This window comes from Mandrillus leucophaeus, unplaced genomic scaffold (assembly GCF_000951045.1).
Source record: "Mandrillus leucophaeus isolate KB7577 unplaced genomic scaffold, Mleu.le_1.0 Scaffold944, whole genome shotgun sequence".
In the NCBI taxonomy this organism is placed as follows: domain Eukaryota; kingdom Metazoa; phylum Chordata; class Mammalia; order Primates; family Cercopithecidae; genus Mandrillus; species Mandrillus leucophaeus.
Window position 1 is genome coordinate 539707 of NW_012110297.1, and position 12078 is coordinate 551784.

A 12078-nucleotide genomic window follows, 5' to 3' on the forward strand; every position below is an offset into this window, starting at 1 on the left:
CGTCTCAAAAAAAAAAAAAAAAAAGAGGTACATGAGCAACCGGTGGCAATCAGCCCAGGTGGGGTTGTGGGTCTGGATAATAGTTTGGAGCAAATTAAGTATAGCTTGAGGCTTTTCGGTGTAGGATGGGGCATTGTTTTTCCTATTGAGGAGATCGGTAGAGGTGAAGAGCTGGTACACAACGGCATGCCTTTCCACCGTATGCCCGTCCTTGTCTACCCCAGTATACTGTTGCTCTCTCAGGGGCACCTGTATCTAGTTCTAGGCCTCAAACAGGCTGCCAAGGGAGGCGTTTCTCCCAAGACCTCGCATCCTTTCTTTTCCACTCTGGATGGCCTAGGTTTATATAGGCCTTGTGGAAGCTCGGGCACAGTGGGCTCAGGAGTGGAAGGCCTTCCTTCTTGGTGAAAGGGGGAGGCCACTGGCACCGTTTCTTGCCATGAATCCTCTGATGTTGGGTTGGACAGGACTTTAGGAGCCGATTCCCCTCGGCACGTGGAGCGGGCTTCTTCCTTGGCTGTCTGTCCCTTTGCCACTAGTACTACTACTGTCTGTCCTCTTCACCACTGTAGGGGGTCTAAAATCAGCCGTAACCAAATGTCTATGTACGGAAACTGGTCTAGTTACCTTTTTACCAGTTACCTTGTGCCACACCACTGAAACAAGGGACCTGTCTAGGCTTCCTTCTGTTGGCCAACCCACTTCTAATGCCTGCCAGTCTATCTCACACAAAGTTCTAAGTTTTCCCGGTGTCATAGTTAACTCCATAGTCTCCACTAAATCCTTCCTTGAAATTTTTCAACATAGTTCCTAGTGGAGTGGGCTTACTTTGCATTCCACCCATCTTCCTCCCGAGACATGACAACACTCACACCACAAGGAAAGGGTAAAGGGGTCACTCCAGTCTCGCCCGTCTCAAACTCAAGCACTCACTTTCACTTTCCTTTTTGCAAACAAGTCAAGCCAAATCAAAATCAGTACTGAGACCAAAGTGCCAGTTGCAAACAAATCAAGCCAAATCAAAATCAATGCTGAGACCAAAGTGCCGATAAGGGCACACCGTGGGTGATCAGGCCACGCTTCCACTCAAATGGAGTGGGGAAATTCCCAGGACCGGTTCTACTGTATTCCAGTTGTCCAGATTCCAAGTGCCAGCTCCTTCCCGGTGTTCAGCCACTGCATTGATCCTCTGCGGGGGCCTGCCATGCACCACTCTGACAAGGCGTTCCACTGGGGCAAATGCTTACCGGGGAGCACTCTCAGGACCCATGTAGCCCAAGCTGGCCAGAGCCCCCGACACAGATACTTTGCAGGGCAGGCCTAAGCTGCCTAAGGGACTGCCTCAACCGTCTGTCAATTACCTCATTTCCCAGTCAGGGAACCAAGAAATGTAGCAAGACGAGCCACGGACAATCAGACACCGGGTTAAGGAAGGATTTGGCTTTATTTGGCCAGGAGCTTTGGCAGACTCATGTCTCAAGAACCGAGCTCCCCGAAGAGAGAGTTCCTGGCCCTTTTAAGGGTTTACAACTCTAAGGGGTTCCACGTGAAAGGGTTGTGATAGATTAAGAGCACATGTGGTGAGAGTAGGGGGCTAATCTTTTAAACTCGGGCCTGGCCATCAGTGGCACCGGCTGGTCTTGCCACTGACTTCATTCTTGTTTTTCAACTTTTACTTCCTCCTTCTCTTCAGAGACAGGAGACAGTAAGAGAAATGGCCTCTCTCCTCACCCACCTCCTAGGGCTGCTGAGAGGGTTAAATGAGAGGACACATGCAAAACTCTTGGCACAGTGATTGATGTGCTCTGCTTTTCTTACTTGGGCCCTGACATCTTGAGATCCCAGACCCCCTTCCTGGGCAGAGCATGGGTGTTTTAGAGGGGTTGACGTTGGCGGGGCAATACATCTTTTTTTTTTTTTTTTTTTTTTTTTTTGAGACAGAGTCTCACTCTGTCACCCAGGCTGGAGTGCAGTGGCACAATCTCAGCTCACTGCAAGCTCTGCCTCCTGGGTTCATGCCATTCTCCTACCTCAGCTTCCCAAGTAGCTGGGACTACAGGCACCCACCACTACGACCAGCTAATTTTTTTTTTTTTTTTTGGTATTTTGTTTAGTAGAGACGGGGTTTCACTGTATTAGCCAGGATGGTCTCAATCTCCTGACCTGGTGATCCGCCCGCCTCGGCCTCCCAAAGTGCTGAAATTACAGGCGTGAGCCACCGCGCCCGGCCCAATATGTCTTTAAAAAAAAAAAGAAAACTGCACCCCTGTCTCCTGTTGCTAGGAGCCTTGGTGTTTTTCTCCAGAACTTTCCTTGTTGTCACAGTTGGTAGCATCAGCTGCTTGTTAGAAAGTCACAACTGGGGAAGCCAACAGCTAGTGTTACCATGCCAACCTCTGGAGGAACGGCTGCCTCTCTGCATTCATAGTTAGGGCCGGACTGAGGAAGTGTCAGCTCCTAGGCCCAGCTGGGGGCAGGGTCAGTCAAGGCCCCGGGTGCCTGGCTGTGGCTTAGGGACAGCAAGGGTCCACAGACCCTTCCCTTCTGCATCCTCTCCCTCCTCCTCCTCCCACCCGCTCCCTTTCCCCCTCACACTCGCAGGCAGGGAGCCAGATTTTCTTGCTAAATAGCAGCTTTGCTTCTGCCAGTTTTCTGTTTGGGGAAGAATGTCACAGGCAGTCCACTTCCATCAGCAACTTCTTCTTCTACCTGCCGCTGTCTGCCACCCCTACCTGAGGGTCTTTTGCCCAGGGCATCAGTCACCTGCTCTAGACAATTTCCCTTCTTCATGCCAGGCCTTGTGCTAGGGGCATCCTCATCCCTGACCTCATGTCATCCTCAAACCCTATGGGGTGTGCTTCATTATCAACCACATTTTGCAGAAGGGGAACCTGAGGCTGGGAGGGGTGAAGCGACTTGCCACATCTACCCTCCCCCTGCGAGGGACAGGGCCAGGGTGCCACCCAGCCTGTGCTGTTTGCTTTAAGGGCAGCACTTCTTGAGAGGCGGTGATGACAACAATGAGAGGATGGTAGAGGCCACACTGATGGCTTCCTGTGCTCTCCTGGGCACTGTGGGCCTGGGGCAGGCCCTCAACAGAATTCCACTCTGGGTCCAGGGCAGAGGGGTGGCAGGGGTGGGAGGGGTGGAGTGGAGCGCCGGTTGTGACCCGTGATGTCCACTAGGTGTCGCCCACGTTCTGGAAAACCTGTCAGCGACGCCCCATAGGTCCGAGGAAAGGGGAAAGGGGCCTGGAGGGGTATGGGTCTCCTGAGGGGGTAGGCGGACCTAGGTCTGGGCAGAGATGGCAGCACCAGGACAGAGAGGAGCACGGACAGCCCCCTCCTTACGCTTTAGCGTGGAAGACTTCAGTCCCCGGATGGAGTCTTCACTGGTCCCCAGGGGAAGAGATCCCCAGGCGGTGGAAGAAGGGGTCCCTCCTCACAAAATGTGACCCCCTGCTACTCCTCTCCACGCCAGGGAGACCCCAGCTGCACCATCCCAGCTGCACCCATCCCCTTTTGGCACCTTTGGGACTGCCACACAGACCTGGGTTCTCTCACCCCTGTGCTCCCGGTGCACCACGTGTCAAGGTTCAGAGCTCAGCGTCTGCCTCTCACTTGGGCTGCAGACTCCCCGAGGGGGCAGAGGCTGGAAGCCCAGCACCACAGCTGGCACCCAGGGCACTCTCATGCAGGGCCGCTGAGTGAACGAATCCGCGGGTGAGCTTGCCCAGGGATTTTCAAACTTAAAATATTGAGCTGAGGAATCCCTCTTCTTGCAGGGTCGTGTGTGAAAGCTTCCCCATATAACACAGGGGTACCCACTGATGTCCCCAGCTGATGTCCCCAGGGAAGCCCACGGCTTTAGAGAGCATGAGAAACAGCCGCTGTGGTCGCTGCGGGGGAGGCAACCGATACCCATACAGGAAGGAGCCTGAGTCGGGAAGGGGCCAGGACCCAGCTGCCCTGCGGGACCCTCATGGTCCCACTGTCACTCCCTTTCACTCTGAAGAAATATCCAGCCTCCATACTAATGATCTTGACGATAATAATCTCCTGCCCGCTTTCCCCTCCCCACCCCACTCAGCTCACAAGCCCTTTCCTCCCCGCTGTCTCAGTGGCTGTCACAACAAGCCTGGGACTCTTCACTGCAGAAATGTAGTCCCATTTCACAGATGGGCCCACCAAGGCTGGATAGATGTCAGGGGCAGAGCTGGAAAGAGAACCGGATGGGCCGACATCAGGACCTTGGTCTCTCCTACCACTGCCCCAGGTGCCCAAATCATCATTCAGGAGCTGCAAGGAGCAGGGGTTAAAAGTCAGAGGCAGCCAGGAGTGGTGGCTCACACCTGTAATTCCAGCACTTTGGGAGGCTGAGGCGGGCGGATCACTTGAGGTCAGGAGTTCGACACCAGCCTGGCCAACATGGTGGAACACTGTCTCTAATAAAAATACAAAAATTAGCTGGGCCTGGTGGCGCGCGCCTGTAATCCCAGCTACTCGGGAGACTGAGGCAGGAGAATCGCTTGAATCCAGGAGGTGGAGGTTGCAGTGAGCCGAGATCGCGCCACTGCACTCCAGCCTGGACAATATGGTGAGACTCTGTCTCAAAAAAAAAAAAAAAAAAAAAAAAAGTCCAACACAGAGGACTCCAGAGCCCAGCCCCATCACTTGTGACCTGTGTGACTTGAACTCTCTGGGCCTCAGTTATTCAACAGAAGTGGGTGGAGAGAGTATTGCAGAGATCTGTGCCTGAAAAGTTCTTAGCCCTGTCATTATCATCATACCACGGTCATCGTCCCACTGCTAGACCATGGGGCCTAGGGTCCATGGCCTGGGCACCACTTCTCACCCCCAGGCTGGGGGCAGGAGGGAGATGGGTCATGCCAGCTATGGGGCATGGGAACCCACCTTTCCCAGAGCTGAAGAAACAGGGGGAGTCACCATGCCCTCCCTCAACGCCTGGCCAAGGAGGGCCCAGCCATGGGGAGTTGAGGTAGGAGGCCTTTATTCATTTGAGCAGGGGAAGCCAAGTCCTGTGGAGATTCTCTGGGACCTGCAGCATCCGAAGCATCTGGGGTGAGTGAGGGCGGGCAGGACCCCTGGGCAGCAGAATCCCATCGCCAGATCCTGGCCTAGACTTTCCGTGGGACAGGGGAGGGTGTGTGTGCGGGGAAGAGGGGTACAGCTGGGAACCTGCATTCCTCCCAGCCAGAGGACCATGGCCAGCAGGAGGCAGCGGTGTGGCATGGGGGATGGGGGACGTGGGCCCCTCCCACACTGACTGTGGCGTTGGGTGGCAGTGTCCTTGTCTCCAAGACTGGGGCTCTGGAAACTGCCTCTGGTGAGGCTTCCTGTCCGCTTTTTCATACGTGCCCCTTCTGCCTCCTTCTCCACCCTTCCTGGCTCTCCCTCCCCAGTGACAATGGTACCCCAGGGACACTGCCAGGCAAACTTGCTGGCGGCTGTTGAATCCAGGCGGAGGATGGCCTCAGTGGTCCTTGGGCAGGTGGGGCTGGCTCCATGGAGGCCGCTGACCCTGAGTTGAGGTTCGGGCAGGTAAGGAGGAGGTTATGGTGCACCTGGAGAAACAACAGTGCTGAGGGCCGCAAGGCCGTCCCCTCTACTTCAGCCCCAGCTGCACGCCCCACACAGGAACCCAGCGCCATAAGGCCCTGCCCCCCAACTCCTCTGTGCTGCCTGGAGGCCCCTCCCTGCTGGCGACTGTCACTCACCTCGTCTCTCCATGCTCCCATCTTCTCCCCTCTCCTTCACCATCCTGTTCCTTACTGTCTTCTAGAAGCTTCCATGTAGCCTACCTTGACCCTCTTCTAGAAATTTCCAGGCAGCCTCCCGCCTTGATGCTCTCCCTGCTTACGTTTCCCTCTTCACTGAGGTGGGTCTCAGCCCCCAGCCTCTTCCCCACCAATGGGACTTGTGATGCCTGCCCACAGCCCAGGGAGAGAGGGTGTGGGTCCCCCTCCATTGTTTTGGCTGCTGTTCCAGGTGCAGGCCAGGAGGGCAGTGTCTGTCAGGGACCCGGAGGGCGGGGGTAGAGGCGCTCCTCAGACCCACGTGGTGTGGCAGGGCAGGGTTGGGTGACATGCATGGGTCGATGAGGGGCACAGAGAAGACTTGCAGGTTTTAGAGGCCACATTTTCGTGTGTCCCCATATTAGCCTGTGAGGTGTACCTGGGTGTGTGGCTCTGTCAGTGCCCAGGAGCCTGCTCAGAGGCTGGACTTCGGGGCTGGGACGCTCAGCACTGCACATCCCCTAGGGTCTGAACTGGACTCATGGCCACCTCAGTGAGGGCTGGGGTGGGGCACCTGCTCTGTGAGTGGGGCTCGAGAGAGCCTCAAGCCCAAAGTAGCCACCACCTCAGGCCATCCTGTGGGATCAGCTGAGGGGCTCCCGGAACCCAGGTTTCGTGACCAGCAATCTGCCTTCCTGTGATCTTGGGCCGAGGATGCACCCACCTCTGGACCTGGGCTGGCAGCTCAGACTCTTGAAGGCTCCGGGGAGTCAAGCTGGCGCCAGCAACAGAGGCCCCACTCAGAGGCCCCTCTTCCTCTCTCTCGGGTCTTCCCAGCCACCCTCAGGAGAGACTCCTACAAGCTCCATGCCTCCCACCCAGTCCAGAACCAGCGGCAGGATGCACCCATGCTTGGGGCTGGGTTGGGCTGGGGGAGTCAAGACCCAGGCCTTCCTGAGTCCTCTGGGGGCTGAGCCCTGGCTGGAGAGCTCCAGGGGGAGGCAGCCAGCAACCTTTGGGTTCCCAGCCTGGCTCCTGCCCTCCCTGCTCCTCATCTGGTCCCCTCCGCCCGCTCTTCTCTCTCAGACCTCAGAGGCTTTAGGGAGGGGTGGGGGACGCCGGGGATTGGTGACTCTAGGTGACCTCCTCAGGGGGTGGTTCGTAGATGCTGCAGTTGGGCGTGGGGCCCTGGCAGTAGACATTGAGGAAGCCGCGGTACTCCTCTCGGTACGTCTGGCTCATGAGGCACAGAACCACGTTCTTGTCACACACGCATGTCTGCTTGTCACACTCTGTCTCGTTGAGGTCACCTATAGGGGGATGGGGGCAGCAAAGGCTGTGGATGAAAGGGGCAGTGGCTCCCCCAGGACCACTGCTGGGGAGGAGGAGCACACAGACTTGGAGAACCCAGTGGTCCTTGGAATGTGTTCCCCAGGTGGCAGGACCAGCACCACTCATGGGCCCCACCCTCCACCTGCAAGGTCAGCAGCTCTGGGCTGGGGCCCAGTAGTCTGTGTTGTAACAAGCTCTCTAGGTGACTCTGGTGCATAGTAAAAGTAGGGAACCACTGAAGCCCAACACAGTTATTGCATAACTGGGGAAACTGAGCCCCAGAAAGGGGGATGGGTTTACCTAAGTCACCCACAGAACTAAAGCACCTCCCACACCCCCAGGCCCGTTACTTCCTGCCATCCCAGACCTCTTCCCTTCAATCACAGATTCAAAGAAAGCCCACTGAAGAGGGAGTTATTGCCGGGCATACTGGCTCACGCCTATAATCCCAGTACTTTGGGAGGCCGAGGCAGGCAGATCGCCTGAGGTCAGGAGTTCGAGACCAGCCTGGCCAACATGGTGAAACCCCATCTCTACTAAAAATAGAAAAATTAGCCAGGCATGGTGGTGGACGCCTGTAATCCCAGCTGAGGGAGACTGAGGCAGGAGAATCGCTTGAACCCTGGAGGCCGAGGTTGCAGTAAGCCGAGATTATGCCACTGCACTCCAGCCTGGGTAACAAGAGCCAAACTTTGTCTTAAAAAAAAAAAAAGATGGAGTTATTGGTAAGAAATGAGTGGGAAAAACACTTGTCAAAAGCTTAGTCAATGCCTAAGAGCCTAGCACATGCCTAATCCAGGGCAAATGCTACTGTTGTTTGTCCCTGTGCTGTTGTTATAATTAGTAGATTTCAGGAAACATCCTCAGGTGCACAATAGAATCAGCTGGTGGGTTTGCTCCAACTAAGACTGCTGGACCTCACCCCTAAATGTCAGATTCAGTAGGTCTGGGTGGGGCCTGATAATTGGCATTTCTAACAATTTCCTGGGTGCTGCAGCTGCTGCTGTTGCTGGTTCAGGGACGACCCTTTGAGAACCTCCAATTAGCTTGATCAGTCTGCAAACTTTTCATACTTTCCACCAACAAAATCCTGTCTCTTAAATGAAACTGTGTAAAGAAGGCTGGTGCATCAGACAGCCCCAGAAGAAGTTGCTTAATGATAAAATACACTGAAGTACCAGCTGAACCTCTCAGGAACTGTGTGGCTATCAACTCTCAAGGCCTCTGGCTCCAATGGTCCGAGGGATCCCCCAAACCCAGCATGAAAGTCACTGCTTTAAGTTAGTCCGTTACCCCTGGTGGGTGGTGGTGGGGGGAGAATCTCTCTCCTCCAGCTGCTTTAATAGGGGGGCATCTGCTGTCTCAGGCCAGCCCCTCCACCTCATGTTTGAACAGCAGAACTTGAGGACCACAGAGATCTGGGCTCCCAAGGGGTCCCAAATTGCACCCCAGTCTCCACTAGACTCCTTCCCAGATGACAGGAGATGTGAGTGTCTTTGCAAAGCCAGCATTGCTTGTGAGCAACAACTGGTAGTACCAGGTGAAGACATGGGGGCAAAGAAGGCCCAGTGGCTGCTCACAGGCTGGGCCAGGGGGGAGTCCTGCCTCAGAGAGGGGCACAGAGTGGAGCAGGGCAGGGAAAACTGGGCACTGCTACCTGGATGCCACTTGCGCTTACCTACATGTCTCAGTTGGGAAATAGCCACAGCAAGTTCATAGTAAATGAGGGAACACACCAGGCCAGGTGCTAATACCTTGGATCCCTAGAAACACTGGGCGTCCTGGGATGGAGCCACCTCTGCTGGTGGGGTCCAAGTGACAGAACCAGAAGAGAAAGAGTCTGCTCTGATCCAAACCCCTCAATGGACCCATGAGTGAGGAAACTGAGGCCAGGCAGGGAAGGACCTGCCCAGGGCTACATGGAGCGAGGAGATGGCGACAGAGCCAGAGTTCAAACCCAGGTCCCCCGACTCCCAGGCCAGCATGCTTCAGAGCTTCCCTGCAGAGCTGTAGCCTCAGAACCATCTGGGGAGCTGGCTGAAAGCCAAATTCCTGGGCCCCACCCACACCCACTGAATCAGAATCACTCAGAATTTGGGAGACAGGAGAATTGGGATGCCAATTCCAGGACTGGAGCCTCAGAGCACCTCAGGGAGATGTTCTCGAGCCACAGCTAGGCTGGTCAGATTTAGATTTAGCAAAAAAAGCAAAACCAAAATCAAAACACAGGATGCCTGGTTAAATTTCAATTTCAGGCTGGGCTGGCTGGTGGCTCATACCCATAATCCCAGCGGACTCTTTGGGAGGCAGAGGTGGGAGGATTGCTGGAGGCCAGGAGTTCAAGACCAGCCTGGGCAACATAGTGAGACCCCATCTCCGCAAAAAATACAAAAATCAACTGTGCGTGGTGGCACTTGCCTGTAATCCCAGCTACTCGGGAGACTGAGACAGGAGGATCACTTTAGCCCTGGAGGTCAAGGCTGCAGTGAGCTACAATGGCACCACTGTACTCCAGCCTGGGCAACAGAGCAAGACCCTGTTTTAATTAATTAATTAATTAAAATTTCAGGTAAATAGTACATGTTTGGCTGGACACGGTGGCTCACACCTGTAATCCCAGTACTTTGGGAAGCCGAGGCGGGTGGATCACGAAGTCAAGAAATCAAGACCATCCTAGCCAACATGGTGAAACCCTGTCTCTCCTAAAAGTACAAAAATTAGCTGGGCATGGTGGCGTGCACCTGTAGTCCCAGCTACTTGGGAGGCTGAGGCAGGAGAATCACTTGAACCTGGGAGGCAGAGGTTGCAGTGAGCTGAGATTGCGCCACTGCACTCCAGCCTGGTGACATAGCAAGACTCCTTCTCAAAAAAAAAAAATAATAAAATAAAATAAAAAAAGTACATGTGTTAGTAGAAGTATGTCCTAAACATTTCATTTTCTATAAATATTAATTAATTTTATACTAGCATTTAGTTTTGAGTATCAATATGTCCCATGCAATATTTAGGACGTATTTAATATTAAAACATTTTTATTGTATATCTAAGAAATGAGTTTCACTAGGCAGCCTGTATTTCTTTCTTTTTTCTTTTTTTTGAGGCAGAGTCTGACTCTGTTGCCCAGGCGGGAGTGCAGTGGTGTGTGATCTTGGCTCACTGCAACCTCTGCCTCCCAGGTTCGAAGTGATTCTCATGTCTCAGCCTCTCCAGCAGCTGTGATTACAGGTGTGCCGCCACCGCGCCTGGCTAATTTTTGTGTTTTCAGTAGAGACGGGTTTTCATCATGTTAGCCAGGCTGGTCTCGAACTCCTGACCTCAAGTGATCCACTCGCCTCGGCCTCCCAAAGTGCTGGGATTACAGGCGTGAGCCTCCGCACCCAGCCGGCAGCCTTTATTTAATCTGGCAAGCCTGTCCACCATCCCAGCACAGCCTGGTGGAACCACTCCCTTCTCCAGGGGCCCAGGTGACAGGGGAGGAACTCACTGCAGACTATCTCAGTGTTGTTCTCGATGGTGTGATCATAGTGGTCCACATAGGGGTGACAGCCCTGGTCAAAGAGTTTCTGGTAGCAGCAGTCGTGGGCGTGGCAGCACCTAGGGAGCGGCAGAGGTGAGTGGACAGGCATGGCCGGGCTGGCCCATCTCCCACCAGCAGAAACCTCTGATCATCTCTTCCAGTCTCTCACAGGTCAAACGTTCTAACTGAAGCCCAGAGAGGGACAGTTACTTGTCTGAGGTCACACAGCCAAGCAGAGCTGGGGCCGGTACCCCAGGTTCCGATCCTCACAGCTTCAGCTTTGTGGCACCTGCCAGGCCTGCCCACCCCAGGACACATTCTCCCCTGTGTCTTTGTTCTATCCACAGGACTCCCAGCTTTCCCCCAGAGCCCTGGCTGCAGCTGTGGGAGGGGTCAGGGGCTGCCTGGGTTTACGTCAAGGTTGGAGGAGCGTCGACTGTAGGCAGAGGCTACCCCTGGCAGTGCCTCATGGCCAGGGAGGGACAAAGGTCTGGAGTTGTCAACAGGGACTAGTAGGATGGGGGACAAGAAGCACAGGCAGTGTGGCTGTCCCTCACCTCTGGGGGAGTGAAGTCAGCTAGTCAACATGCATTTATTAAGCTTTCTGTGATACAAACTTGGTGCTGGCTGCTGTTGGGGAAATAGGAGGAGAAGACAAGCCATGGTTGCTGGGAGCTCCCAGACTGATAGAGGAGGCACGGTCCTGTCTTCCAGAGCCTCCAGCCTGAGGTGGGCAGGGGTCACAGCCCTTGCCTTTGTGGGGTGTCAGCTGTATGACTGCTCTACCACAGTCAAAGGTCCCTTCCTAGAGAGAGGAGGGGCTGAAACACTTCCAAGTCCATGACCTTGGAGATGGACAACAGAAAGCGCCCAAGACAGTTTGGAAAGAACATAGTCAAAGACCAGGCTCCGGTCACCAACTCATCAAAGAAGCCGGATCCCTTGGGGAAAGAAGGTCTCCCCCTCTCAGGGATGGAGGGCAAGTTCAGTCTGACCTTCAGCTGTCCTCATTTGGCCCCTGACAGGAGCCCAGATCTGGTACCTACCAGTCCACCTCATCCTTAGGCTGGCCACGGCCCCCCAGCCCACAGTAGCAACCGTAACCCACGAAGGACAGGATGGCGTTCCTCCCCGTGACGGCCTCCACCATGGCCCTCAGGTTGAGCAGGCTGCTGTGGGCTGTGGACAGAACTGCAAGAGAACCAGGGGGGTGAGCTGAGCCTCTGCCCCATGGCTGGCTGCTCCCATCCTCTCTCATCCTGAGAGTCTGGTCTGACCATCCTCTCAATACCTAGGGTAGGTGGGAGAAGGAAGGAGAAAGCAGGAGAGGAAGCTGGGGCAAGAAGGGTGGGCAGCTAAGCAGGAGGAAAGAAATCTACAAGATACCATGCATGGTGTGCACCCACATCCCAGCAGTAAGCCCTGCAGCCCCAAGAAAACAATGCAGGTCATCCTTGCTGGGGGCTTGCTCCAT

At 54.8% G+C, this 12078-nt stretch overlaps 1 protein-coding gene across 1 annotated transcript in view; it reads right to left on the reverse strand.

Annotated features, from left to right (window-relative positions):
• Positions 1–6889: 6889 nt before the first annotated feature.
• The window catches only part of PLA2G2F (phospholipase A2, group IIF), a 12891-nt gene continuing 7702 nt past the window's right edge, over positions 6890–12078 (reverse strand). The window contains exons 4-5 of the mRNA XM_011970335.1: positions 10572–10681; positions 6890–7065 (exon numbers count right to left, since the gene is read on the reverse strand). Of these exons, the coding sequence (XP_011825725.1) occupies positions 6890–7065; positions 10572–10681 (286 nt within the window). The remainder of the gene's footprint in view (positions 7066–10571; positions 10682–12078) is intronic.